The sequence below is a fragment of the Moschus berezovskii genome, chromosome 21 (assembly GCF_049115385.1).
Source record: "Moschus berezovskii isolate FMDL1 chromosome 21, NW_MosBer_1.0, whole genome shotgun sequence".
NCBI classification, from domain to species: Eukaryota; Metazoa; Chordata; class Mammalia; order Artiodactyla; family Moschidae; genus Moschus; species Moschus berezovskii.
Genome location: NC_142480.1, coordinates 47,760,574 through 47,773,666, shown reverse-complemented (window position 1 = coordinate 47,773,666; position 13,093 = coordinate 47,760,574). Strand labels below are relative to the sequence as shown.

Below are 13,093 nucleotides of genomic sequence, written 5' to 3'. Positions count from 1 at the left end.
CAGAAAAACCTGAACGAACTCTTTGGCCAACCCAGTATTAATTGGCAACTTAGCAAGTCCATCCCTAAGGAATCACTCAGGTGTTTGCTGAGCTCTTTAGCACACGGCTTTCTGGAGAACCTAGTCAAACTGGAGGGGTGTAAGCAGAAGAAAAACATCAGAGGCCATTAGAAAAAATTTATTCTGAGATTCATGCATTTATAAATGTCCTGTCAGAGCAGAGTCTCTCACTGAAAGGCATTTAAAATCTAAGGCATGGAGGCCAACATTTATATAATGATATTAAGAAGAAATCAAAGGGGTTCTAATCAAGCAACTCTTGTTCCTATACAAGCTGTACCTCAGGGAAACCAAATAGTTGATTGGGGGAGTTCTCTTTATAGAAGTATTTCAGCTAATAGATGAAGAAGGATGACAGATATTTGGCAAACCAAAGTGAAATAACGGCTTATCAATGGTCACCAACTTCATAAGAATAGAGACAAAAAGAGGTACCAAGTGCCTCCTGACAGGAATGCATAAGATCACTATGGAGTATTATTGCCCATATTATTGCTGTTTATTCGCTTAGTCATGTTCTACTCTTTGCGACCCCACGGACTAGAGCCCGCCAGACTCCTCTGTTCTCCATTATCTCCCGATATTTGCTCAAATTCACGTCCATTGAGTTGGTGATGATATCCAACCATCTCATCCTCTGCCTCCCCCTTCTCCTTTTGCCTTCAATCTTTCCCAGCATCAGGATCTTTTTATTTCCCAGGCAACAATACTGGAGAGGATTGCCATTTCCTTCTCCAGGGGATCTTAACAACCCAGGGATTGATCTCGAATCTCCTGCATTGGCAGGTAGATTGTTTACCACTGAGCTACCGAGGAAGCCCATTCTTGCCCTCCCCTTCCCTAAATCTGAATCTCATCATGTTTACAGATCCAGCTACCAACATTAGGAGAGCAGAGGATGAGGAGCATATTAAAGGATCCCATAGGTTGGAATTAGCAAATATAGAACCGTAGACACTTAAAGGACAAGTTTTTTTTTTTTTTTTCCCAACAAATGAAATACAAGGAAAGGAGAGAGAGAAGAGGGAGGGCTTCTGTAAGGTACATATCAACCAACTGAAGGCAAAGATCTTATCTGGATTTTGATTCAAACAAACTGAAAACTAAAAACAGGGATTTCCCTGCCAGTCCAGGGGTTAGGACTCTGCACGGGTTCAATCCCTGGTCAGGGAACTAAGATCCTGAAAACCATGCAGCATGACCAAAAGGCATGTAAATTAAAAATTAAAATTAAAAAAACATAAGATAATTAGGGAAATGTGAACACTGACTGCAGTATTTGTATTAGTATTTGGAGTATTACAAAATCCTGTTAAATTTTTGTAGGAACAATAATAGTACTGTGGCTGCCTTTAGTAGAAGAGCCATCTTTTAAAGCTGTGGTTCTCAAACTTGGGCTTGCATAATAACCACCTGGAGGGCTTATTAAAACACATATTGTAGGACTTTCTTTGTAGTCCAGTGGTTAAGACTTTGCCTTCCAATGCAGGAAACACAGGTTGGATCCATGGTCAGGGAGCAAAGATCCCACCGGGCTTGGGGCAAGAAAACCAAAATTAAAAAAAAAGAAGAAGAAGACGAAACATTGTAACAAATCCAATAAAGACTTTTTAAAAAAATCTTTGAAAAAAAAATTTTAAATAAAGGACATATTGTTAGATCCCACCCTTAGCTTCCAATTCAGTAAGTCTGGGATGGGGACCTAGAACTTGCATTTCTAACAACTTCCCAGATGATGATAATGCTGCTGGTCAGGGATCACATTTTAGGAACTTACAGCACTGAATTAACCAGATTTTTTTTCCCCCATTATCTATTTTTTAATACTTTCAGTTTAGTATAGTCACTCAGTCGTGTCTGATTCTTTGCGACCCCATGGACTGCAGCATACCAGGCTTCCCTGTCCATCACCAACTCCCAGAGCTTGCTCAAACTCATGTCCATTGAGTCAGTGATGCCATCCAACTTTCTCATCCTCTGTTGTCCCCTTCTCCTCCTGCCTTCAATCTTTCCCAGCATCAGGATCTTTTCCAATGAGTCAGTTCTTCTCATCAGGTGACCAAATTGGAGTTTTAGCTTCAGTCCTTCCAAAGAATATTCAAGACTGATTTCCCTGAGGATTGACTGGTTTTTTGCAGAGTTCCAAAGAATAGCAAGGAGAGATGAGAAAGCCTTCCTCCATGATCAATGCAAAGAAATAGAGGAAAACAAAAGAATGGGAAAGACTAGAGATGTCTTCAAGAAAATTGGAGACACCAAGGGAACATTTCATGCAAAGATGGACACAATAAAGGACAGAAATTTTTTAATACTTTTAATTTATTTGGCTGTATGAGTTCTTCATTGAGGCATGCAGAATCTTTAGTTGTGGCATTTGATTGCTTAGTTTTGGCAGGTGGGATCTAGTTCCCTGACCAAGGACAGAACCTGGGCCCCCTGCATTGGAAGCACAGTCTCAGCCACTGGACCACCAGGGAAGTCCCTCTGATCAATTATCTATTAAAGAAAGTGTATAGGTCGTCAGCTGAGTTCTATAACCTGTTACAGCTCTCAGATGGCACTCCATATAATGGAAGAGGACTAGTGTTCCAAGGCTGACGTATTAGTCTATATTGACATAGGAAAGCTTGAAAGAAAAACCTTCAGTCTCCCACCTTTCTCTCCAGAGTGTTCAACACCCGTCTCCCTCCTTACCCACTTACATCTGCCATGAGGATCAAGGATCCCAGCATGGGACCCTGTAAAGCTGTTGGGAACTTAGCCTACCTCCCTGCATCATCTCCAATTCAGAGTGGTTTGATGGACATAATATGGTTCCTTCAGTCCTGTGGTGCCTCGGAGATGCTCTAACAGATCCCAGAGCTTGTCTGTTCCATGTTGTGGAGAAGGAGACCTGCAGACAGATTCTGGCTTTTCTGTGAGTTAATTACATGACCCACAATGAGTCATTTAGGGCTTCCCTGGTGGCTCAGCGGTAAAGAATCTGCTGCAATGCAAGCAACCCAGATTGGATCCCTGGGTCAGGAAGATCCCCTGGAGGAGGAAATGGCAACCCACTCCAGTATTCTTGCCTGGAGAAACCCATGGACAGAGGAGCCTGGTGGCCTACAGTCCCATGGGGTCGAAAAGAGTTGGACAGGACCAAAGGGACCTAGCACACATGCAATGATAAAATGACTACATTTATCTCACTTCTCTTTTAGTAATCAGGCATCAGCTATGAAACTCACATTCCTCTATGAGTCAGTCAAAAACACTGAAGGAATGCCTTTTGTGTTTACAACACTGTTTGGACCCTCTAGCTTTATCCTTGCCGTAAAAAAACAGAAAAAGAGAACAGATTAGGGCCTGACATGAGCTACCAATGCTCAGCTTTTCTCTATTTGGAGCACTTTGAGATAATAGCAGTGGGACTTCCCTGGTGGTCCAGTGGTTGAAACTCCAAACTTCTAATGTAAGGTTTGACTCCTGGTCTCCATTCCTGGGTCGGGAAGATCCTCTGGAGAAGGAAATGGCAGTCCACTCCAGTATTCTTGCCTGGAAAATCCCATGGACAGAGGAGCTGGCAGGCTATAGTCCATGGAGTTGCAAAGAGTTGGACATGACTGAGTGACTGAGCATGCACACAGGGAATTAAGGTGCCACATGCCTTGCAGCACAGCCAAGAAAAAACAGAAACAAAGATAACAGCGATGGAAATTTGGAAGAGAGGAAAAGAAGCATGAAAGACTATTTCCTACATCAGGTGAGTGTTCTGATGGCACAAAAGGTGCGCTTTCTGCCGGAAACTCTTGTCACATTCACTGCAGTGAAAGGGTTTCTCTCCTGTGTGCGTTCTCTGGTGTGTGAGGAAATGGGAACGCTGATTGAAGGTTTTGCCGCACTCGGGGCAGCGATAGGGTCTGTCTCCCAAGTGGATCCGCCTGTGGGTGATAAAGTGGGAGCTCTGGTTGAAACTCTTGCCACACTCGCCACATTTATAGGGTCTTTCTCCGGTGTGGATCCGCTGGTGCTTGACCAGGGCGGAGCTGTCGGCAAAGCCCTTCCCACAGCCGTCGCACTTAAAAGGCCTCTCGCCCGTGTGTGTCCTCTGGTGCGTGACCAGGTGCGAGCTCTGACTGAAACTCTTGTGGCAGTAAGGACAGCTGAAGGGCCTTTCTCCCGAGTGAGTGCTCATGTGGGCCACAAAATGAGAGCTATCTCGGAAGCCCTTCCCGCACTCGGGGCACTTGAAGGGCCGCTCTCCCGTGTGGGTTCGCTGGTGCTTAATCAGATCCGAGCTCTGGGCAAAACTCTCCCCGCAGTCGCGACACCCATAGGGCTTCACTCCCGTGTGGGTCCTCTGGTGGGTGATGAAATTGGAGCTGCGACTGAAGCTCTTGTGGCACTGGAGGCACATGTAGGGCTTCTCCCCCGTGTGGGTTCTCTGGTGTACTGTGAGGTGCGGTTTCCGTGCAAAAGTCTTCCCACACTCAGGGCACTGGTGGGGTCTCTCGCCCGTGTGGGTTCTCTGATGTTTGATGAGGGTCGAGCTGTCGCTGAATTTTTTCTCACACCTGGGGCACTGGTAGGGTTTCTCTCCTGTGTGTGTTCTGCGGTGGGTGAGGAGGTCTGAACTCTGTTTGAAGCCTTTCCCGCACTCCATGCACTTATAGGGCCTCTCGCCAGTATGGGTTCTTCGGTGCCTTATGAGATAGGAGCTCTGGTTAAAGCTTTTCCCACATTCCGCACACACCAGCTTCTTTCCTATATATCCTTCCAGGAGCTTGTTTAATTCCTTCTCCTGTGAAAAGGGCCCCTGCTGACCCTCTCCTAGGAGGGTTCCATGCTGCCCTTCTAACTCAAGACCCCTCTCCCAGTTTCCTCCCCAACTAGGAGGAGGAGAAATATCTTTATTGGTCTCTTCTGAGGATGTTCCACATGGTTCTGCCGTTTCGGAAACGTCCTGATCGAGCTGTAACACTTGATGCTTAAATTCTGAAAAGTTAACAAAAGTTACACAGGATGAAGTTATTACTTATCAGGAAAGATCGCAAGAAAGAGTAAAATCAGTATTTTTGCTACAGACCACATTTAATCTGACTACTCTCATTCTGATTCCTGAAGAGTATATCCCTGGTGGCTCAGTGGTAAAGAATCCACCTGTCAATTCAGGAGATTCGGGATCAATCCCTGGGTCAGGAAGATCCCCTAGAGGAGGATATGGCAACCCACTCCAGTTTTTTTGCCTATAGAATCCCATGGACAGAGGAGCCTGGCAGGCTACAGTCCATGGGGTCGCAAAAGAGTCAGACATGACTTAGCGACTAAACATCAATCAGGAAAGATCAGCAGAAAGCAGCAAGAAGATTAAAATTAGTGTTTTTGCAACAGATCACATTTAGTCTGACTACTCTCATTTCGATTCCTGAAGAGTTTACTGAAGATCACTGAGCTTCCCATTCATGACAGAAGGAATTCCCAAGCCCTTTTTATTTTAAGATGGTCCAAAGAACCTTGAGGTGACCTTGATATCAAGAGTAAAGCACATATTGTCAGAACTGGGCAACTTTTTTCAGATGTTAGAGTCTAGACAAAAGTGAAATGTTTAATTTAAATGAAGACTTTATTTGGTCAATGACTGATGGTCCAGGAAGTCAACGTTAAACTTCTAATAGCAAGAACAAAGTCTAGGGCAGGGTTTCCCTGCTGGCTCAGTGGTGAAGAATTCGCCTGCCAATGCAGGGGATGCAGGTTCAATCCCTGGTCAGGGAAGACCCACATTCTGCGGGACAACTAAGCCTGTGAATGACAACTACTGAGCCCATGAGCTCTACAGCCTGCACATTGTAACAAGAGAAGCCACTGCAATGAGAAGCCCATGCACTGCAAGTAGAGAGTAACCCCTGCTCGCCACAACTAGAGAAAGCCCGCATGAAGCAATGAAGACCCAGCACAGCCAAAAGTAAATAAATTTTTTTAAAAAGTCTAGGGTGGCATTCCAAATTCCTTAACTAAGCAAGGGCTGAAATGTTAGATTTCCTCCCACCAGATAATACATCTCACCTGTGTGACTTTCCTTCAGGATCTTCCTTGCCTCAAAATTTTGCAGTGGTAGGACCCATGCATCTTCTTTCTGCTCCAGCTGGGAGATTGCACTTGGTTTCGAAATCCTATAAGGAAGGTGAACACAGGATGTTAATTTGAGCCATCACATAAGACTTGAGAAAATGCAAGCCCCTCTTCTTCCCCAGGTAAAGGAGACCACCCCAGGAAATTCTAATGTATGTTCGGTGGTCCGGTGGTTACAAATCCACCTGCCAATACAGGGGACACAGATTAGGTCCCTGGTCTCTTTCGGGAACATTCCACATGCTGCAGGACAACTAAGCCAGTACACCAGAACTACCAAGCCCTGGCTCTAGAGCCTGTGCTCTGCAGTGAGAAGTCACTGTAATGAGGAAACTGCACTGCAACTAGAGGAAGCCTGTGTGCAGCAACAAAGACCCAGTGCAGCCAAAAGTAAATAAATAAAAATGAAAAGGGCAGACAAGATGTCGTGATAAAACAGGGTGATCTCTCCAAGAGGCTGAGAAAAAGCTCTTTGCTTCTCTTAAAAAAAAAAATCAGACTTGGGTGATAGAAACTCTAGAATAAGCACAATAACTCATCCCTCAAGGCACAAGAATAAACTCATGTGGAGAGATAACTTTATCAAAACAAAGCTGCTATGACCTCACCCTTAGAAAGAATCAAGGAAGTTAACTATAATGTTTGGTTTTTAAATTTTCCCAGAAGGGCAGCAGTCAATATAACTATGAGAAAAAGACAAACGCTTGTAGGGGGAAAAAAAAATGGACCAAGGACACGAATGGGCAATTCACAAAAGAAAATAAAACAGCCTGTAAATATGTGAAAAACTTTTAACTCATCATTAGTCAAAGAAATTCAAATTAAAACAATGACACACAGGGAATATAGTATAAAGGTAAAGAGTGCAAACTCAAGAGTCTTTATTGCCTGAATTTGAATCCTAACTATGTCTCTGACTAGATGTGTGACCTCAGGAAAGTTACTTAAACTCCCTGTGTCTCTGTGTCTTCATCTATAAATTAGGGATAATGACAAAACCCACCTTAGGGCTTCCCTGGTGCCTCAGTGGTAAAGAATTCCACTGCCAGTGCAGAAGACATGGGTTTGAACCCCCGGTCTGGGAGGATCCCACATGCCATGGAACTACTATGTCCCTAAAGTCACTAATACAGGGAACACAGGTTCAATTCCTGGTTTTGGGGAAGATCTCACATGCTGAGGGGCAACTAAGCCCACAACTATTGAGCCTATACTCTAGGGCCCGGGAGTACTGTAGAGTCCATGTGCCATAATTACTGAAGCCTGAGTGCCCAAGAGCTCGTGCTCTGCAACAAGAGAAGCCACTGTAATGAGAAGCCCTTGCACTGCAACTAGAAAAAAGTCTGTGCAGCAACAAAGACCCAGCACAGCCAAAAATAAACAAATAAATTTAATTTAATTAAAAAGATCTACCTTACAGAGTTGTCATGAGGATTAAATGAGTAAGTCCTCAATAAATGTTAGCGATCACTATTATTTTACCTACACTCTTAGATTACAATACCCCCCATGATAGACAGAATATGAAGAAATAGACATTTCATATAATGTTAACAGGAATAAATAAATTGATTCAGTCTTTTTGGAAGACATTTGGCGAAAATACCAAATATTTTAGAAATGTATCTATTCTCAAACCCAAAAATTTCTAGAGTCTAAAGAAGTAAACAAAAGTAAACAACAAAAAAAGGACATTGTGCAAAAAGTATATATATTAGCTGTTAACTAATTATTTCAATAAACAAGACTTGTAAAAAGACAATTAGTTAAGACAGCATCATCACAATACTGGTGAAAATTTTAAGTGACCCAAATAGCTCCCAACAAAGAAATAATTTCCTTTGATTGAGCAATCCTAAATTGCCAGTTTATAGGTCAAAAGTAGTCCAAAAATGGTTACATGTATGGTTCAATTTAATGTAATTACTGTATTCCATACAATAAAATACTAAGTGGTTACTTTAAGTAATGTACAGATATTTATTATTGTCAAAATATATTCATAGTACATTGTGTAAGAAAGTAAGATATACCACTGAATATTCAGTATGATCCCAATTATTTTTATTTTCTTTTTTTTTAATTGTATATATGCTTAGGAAAATGGCTGGAAGGATCATAACTCTTCATAGATGACTTTTGTTTTCATTTTGCTTATCTTTTTCTTTAGTGAATATATATTACTTGTGTAATAGATATGAAGTAAAGCAGAAAGGAGTGACATCCCAGAAAGAAGATGATCCAGTGGTTAAGAATCTGCGCCTTCACCACAAGGGATATGAGTTCGATTCCTGGTCAGGGATTTAAGATCCTGTGTGCCTCATGGTACAGCCAAAAAAAGGGCAGAGTTGCCATGGTATTTTAGGAAGAGCACTGGAGGGGTTGGTTTGTTTGTTTAAGTGATGGGAAAAAAACTCTGGGGAGAGCACCTTCCCTTTTCCACAAAGACCTGGGTTGGGCTCACTTTTGCCACTTAAGTTTAAGTCTCAGGGTCCTCAGCTGGAAAAGGGGAATGAAAATACATATATCAGAGGGTTATGGTAAGATATCAATCAGACAGAAAAATATCAAAGAAATCTGAAAACCACTAAGTGCCATAAAAATAGAAGATGTTCTTTTTCTGCCAGAGAGGTCACAATTACTCTCACAGAGAGCTGGAGCTCTAAGAGACCAACATCCCCAGAGACCACTCAAATCTGGGCCCTCTCAAAGTGTCTAAGATAAAGGGAATTCCCTGGTGGTCCTACAGTTAGGACTCCAAGATCCATTGTGTGCCGGCATGGGTTTAATCACTGGTCAGGGAACTAAAATCTCACAAGCCACTCGGCACAACCAAAAAATTTAAAAATTATATTAATAAAGCTAAGATGAAGGAAAATTGCATCCTTACCCTTTGAGAGCCCATTCTTGTATCTGTGCTGGGCGGTATCCCTGAAGAGGACTCTCTAAACAGTGCCCAGGTAACCCACTTGTCCCTGAAGTCCCCAGCCACATCATTGAGGGTCATCAGTTCCTAAAGCAAGAGATCTCAGTATGCATCAAGAGTTCTGTAGACATTCTCACCATTATCTCGAAACCAAAAGACAGCCACCACCACACCCACAAAACCCCCTCAACCAGAACAGATCTGAGGTAAATGCTGAGAAAAGTCCATAAAGTCAAAGCTATGGTTTTTCCATTAGTCACGTACGGATGTGAGAGTTGGACCATAAAGGGGCTGAGTGCTGAAGAACTGATGATTTCAAATTATGGTGCTGGAGAAGACTCTTGAGAGTCTTCGGACAGCAAGGAGATCAGACCAGTCAATCCTAAAGGAAATCAACCCTGAATATTCACTGGAATATTGGACTGATATTGAAGCTAAAGCTCCAATATTTTGACCACCTGATGCAAAGAGCCGACTCACTGGAAAAGAGTCTGATGCTGGGAAAGATTGAAGGCAGGAGATTGAAGGCAGCAGAACATGAGATGGGTAGATAGTGTCAACAACTCAATGGACGTGAATCTGAGCAAATTCAGGGAGATATTGGAGCTCAGGGAAGCCTGGCATGCTACAGTCCATGGGGTTGCAAAGAGCTGGACACGGCTTAGAGACTGAACAACAACAGAAGGGATGCTCTTCTTTTCTGTTTTTACATAATCATTCCTTTGGCCAAATTTCTCATCACACAGTGAGGACTGGGCTTCCAAACACATCTGTAGAACCCTCACTCTTTTGAAGACATGACTGTTTTGAGGAAGAAATTGTCCACAATGGACAAGAAAAACAGGAGAATGTGTAGGTATAACTCGATTTCTGGAAAGCACTGGATTCTCTCCAACGACATTTTCCTCAGCTAGGTAGGAGATTTCGGACTTAATTAGACTCAGATTAGTTATGAGAAAGGCTGACTTTTCTTGTCTTGTAGATTTAGCGTCAATTTCAAGGGCTAAATTGTGCAGAAGCCCAAAGGGAACTGTCCTAGGTATCATTCTATTTCAAGGTTTAATGCAGTCGGAAGTGGGACTCAAAAGACATGGATTGAAAAAACCAACATGGATAAACTGTAAAATTAAGTGAAATTTAATGGGGATAAGCAAAAAACAAAATATTTGGGGGCTGAAAACAATCATTAAGACATTAATAAAATCAACATCAATATCATGAAGAAATTATGTGGGGGGAGATGGTCAGGTTACTGGATGAATCATTAAGTCATTCAGTAATCAATATGCTGTAAGGCAGTAGGAGTAACAAAAAATATATAAGACAATGTTGGGTTTTTTGTTTGTTTTTCCACTTAAAGAGTTTCCAACAGAAACAAATACAAGTCAGCAAGCTGAACCTGCTACAAAGAATTCTGCATTTCAGTGGAGAATGGACTAGACTGGGGTGAGGAAGTTTGACTCTTTTTCATCTTTTGTCTTACCTGTCGAAGCACCTGGTACTACTAGAATACACAAACACTTTTCCTGGGAACACTGATGCATTTACAGACATTGCTGTTGGCCACTTAGAATGTACTGGGAATACATATCATCTCTCTGGTTTAAAACCTTAATTTAAAAAATGTCATTAGGATGAGAACACTGTAATGAGTCTGAGCATTTTATTTCTACATCCATTACAAACCCACAGCAGGGACCCCTGCAGGAGGCAGCGGGATGGAGAACTCTTAGGGTTAGACAAACGCTGTTTTCCTCCCAGCCTGTTGCCCACTGTCCAGGTGACCTCAGGTGACCTCAAAGGCCCTAGAGGCTGACTAAGTGCCATTGTGAGAAGAACTAGTTGGTTCACTGGGTTTATTAATAGGAACATGACCGCAGGGCTAGGACCGAGATCCATTCTTCTTCCTCGCGCTGCTGCAGGCCCTAATCTGGGTGCAGCGATCAGAGGGTCGCAAAGCTAAACTGAAACCAGAAGACCTTCACCGAGGAGCAAAAAAAAAGAAAGAAAGAAAGATTAAGAGGATGAGCTATCCCGACGCCGGCAGAGAAAAGTGCAGCCACCTCTCCCCACTCCTCAGCAAGACCCGTGGGCTCTGAAAAGCGAGCGCGGGGACCGGGCAGCGACAACCTCGGGGCGCTGGGCGAGCCCCATCCACGCCCCTCAGCAGCGCCGAGGCTGCAGCCGCTGTCTCCTTCCCCGGATCACTCACCGCCCCCGGGCCCAGCCCCGGATGGAACACCGAGCGAGGGTCCTCCACCGCCGAGCCGCAGCCGGCCCGCTACGCCGTGGCGGTCCTGCCCAGAACCCGACCGGGATTCGTGACAGGGTTGTGGGGACACAGGTGGGACGCCCGGCAAGGCAGCCAGCCCCCGGAAAATACCGCCCCCGTCCTCTTGCCATTGGCCTCTCGGCTTTTAGGCCGAGAAATCTTCCCCGTCCATAGGTTGAGAGAGCTTTCAATCACCGCGGAGCCTTTTGGGAAATGTAGTTCTGAGCGAGACCTCAAAGGATTGGGAGTCCCGGGAAGCCGGGTTCACAGCGGTGACAAGCATACTAAACCCAGTTCCCGAGCTACCTGGTCGCTAGGACCGCCTCTTCGGAGCTGAGAAGGGGATCCAAGGACTATAATCAGAGAGGGATCTGAAGATGCGAACCTCCGGGCCTCAGCTGACTGGCGCAGAACAGCCCGGTACCAAACACGGCATCTCCCGCGCTCTGCCACCTAGCCTTCCAGAGAGAGGAGCAGCTCGGCGCTACGACCTTGGGGTGCAGCCTCCTCTGCCGGGTCCCCGCCCTAACTCGGGGCGGCCAGAGCCTGAATGGTGTGTCCCGACGCCAAGTTCCGGGCCAACTCAGACTGGACATAACAGACTCCAATCAGGAGCCGTTAAGTGGAAAACAGACTTTCTGCCCTCCTCTATTAGCAGCACAATTCTGAGGAGACACTCTTTTCCGTTATAGCCAGAGGAAGCCGGCGAGAGCGTCAAGTATTCTCGGAAATGTGGTATTGGGTTCCAAACTGTGGAGACTCCTGGATCTTACCTGAGAGCCAGTGTTCACTTGGGGGCCAGTGTAGAGGGGGTGTGGGGGAGGCGGGGACTACCTAAAAAATAATGAAAGCCTTTCCTTACAATGAAAGGTATGCCCATCTACTTCGTTGTTTCACTGCAGTTTGAAAAAAGAAAGTATATCGGCAGAAAACTGAAAACAGAATTACCATGTGATCCAACAATCCACTCCTGAGACTATACCTGGATAAAACTGTAATTCAAAAAGCTTCGTGCACCCCTATGTTCATAGCAGCACTGTTCACAATAGCCAAAATATGGAAACAACCTAAGTGTCCACAGACAGATGAATGGATAAAGATGTGTTATGTATATGTAATGGAATACTACTCAGTCATTAAGAAGAACAAAATGCCATTTGCAGCAACACGGATGGATCTAGAGATTATCATGCTAAGTGAAATAAGTCTTCTGACTTATACCAAATACCACACGATGTCACTTAAATGTGGAATCTAAAATATAACACAAATGAACCTATCCCTGAAGCAGAAATAGATTCACAGACATAGAGAACAGATTTGTGGTTGCTAAGGGGTGGTGGGAAGGGAGAGGGATGGACTTGGGAGTCCAAACAAGGGAGAGTTTGGGGTTGTCAGACGAAAACTACTAACATTACATTTAGAATGACTCTACAACAAGGTCATACTGTGTAGTGCAAGGAACTTTATTCACTATCCTGTGATAAACCATTACAGAAAAGACTATTTAGGTATATCAGATATAACAAATATATATATATAGGAATATGTGAAAATGAAAGTTTTAGTTGCCCAGTCATGTCTAACTCTTTGTGCCCCCATGGACCGTAGCCCACCAGGCTCCTCTGGATATGGAATTCTCCAGACACGACACTGGAGTGGGTTGCCATTCTATTCTCCAGGGGATCTTCCAAACCTAGGGATTAAGCCCCGGTCTCCTGCAT

The 13,093-nt window shown here is 44.1% G+C and overlaps 1 protein-coding gene across 1 annotated transcript in view; it reads right to left on the bottom strand.

Annotated features, from left to right (window-relative positions):
* IQGAP1 (IQ motif containing GTPase activating protein 1) overlaps window positions 1–11,434 on the bottom strand; it is a 136,786-nt gene extending 125,352 nt beyond the window's left edge. Inside the window, exons 1-3 of the mRNA XM_088829607.1 lie at window positions 11,310–11,434; window positions 9,062–9,184; window positions 6,106–6,212 (exon numbers count right to left, since the gene is read on the bottom strand). Of these exons, the coding sequence (XP_088685733.1) occupies window positions 6,106–6,212; window positions 9,062–9,168 (214 nt within the window). The 5' untranslated portion in view covers window positions 9,169–9,184; window positions 11,310–11,434. The remainder of the gene's footprint in view (window positions 1–6,105; window positions 6,213–9,061; window positions 9,185–11,309) is intronic.
* Between the last annotated feature and the right edge of the window lie 1,659 nt (window positions 11,435–13,093).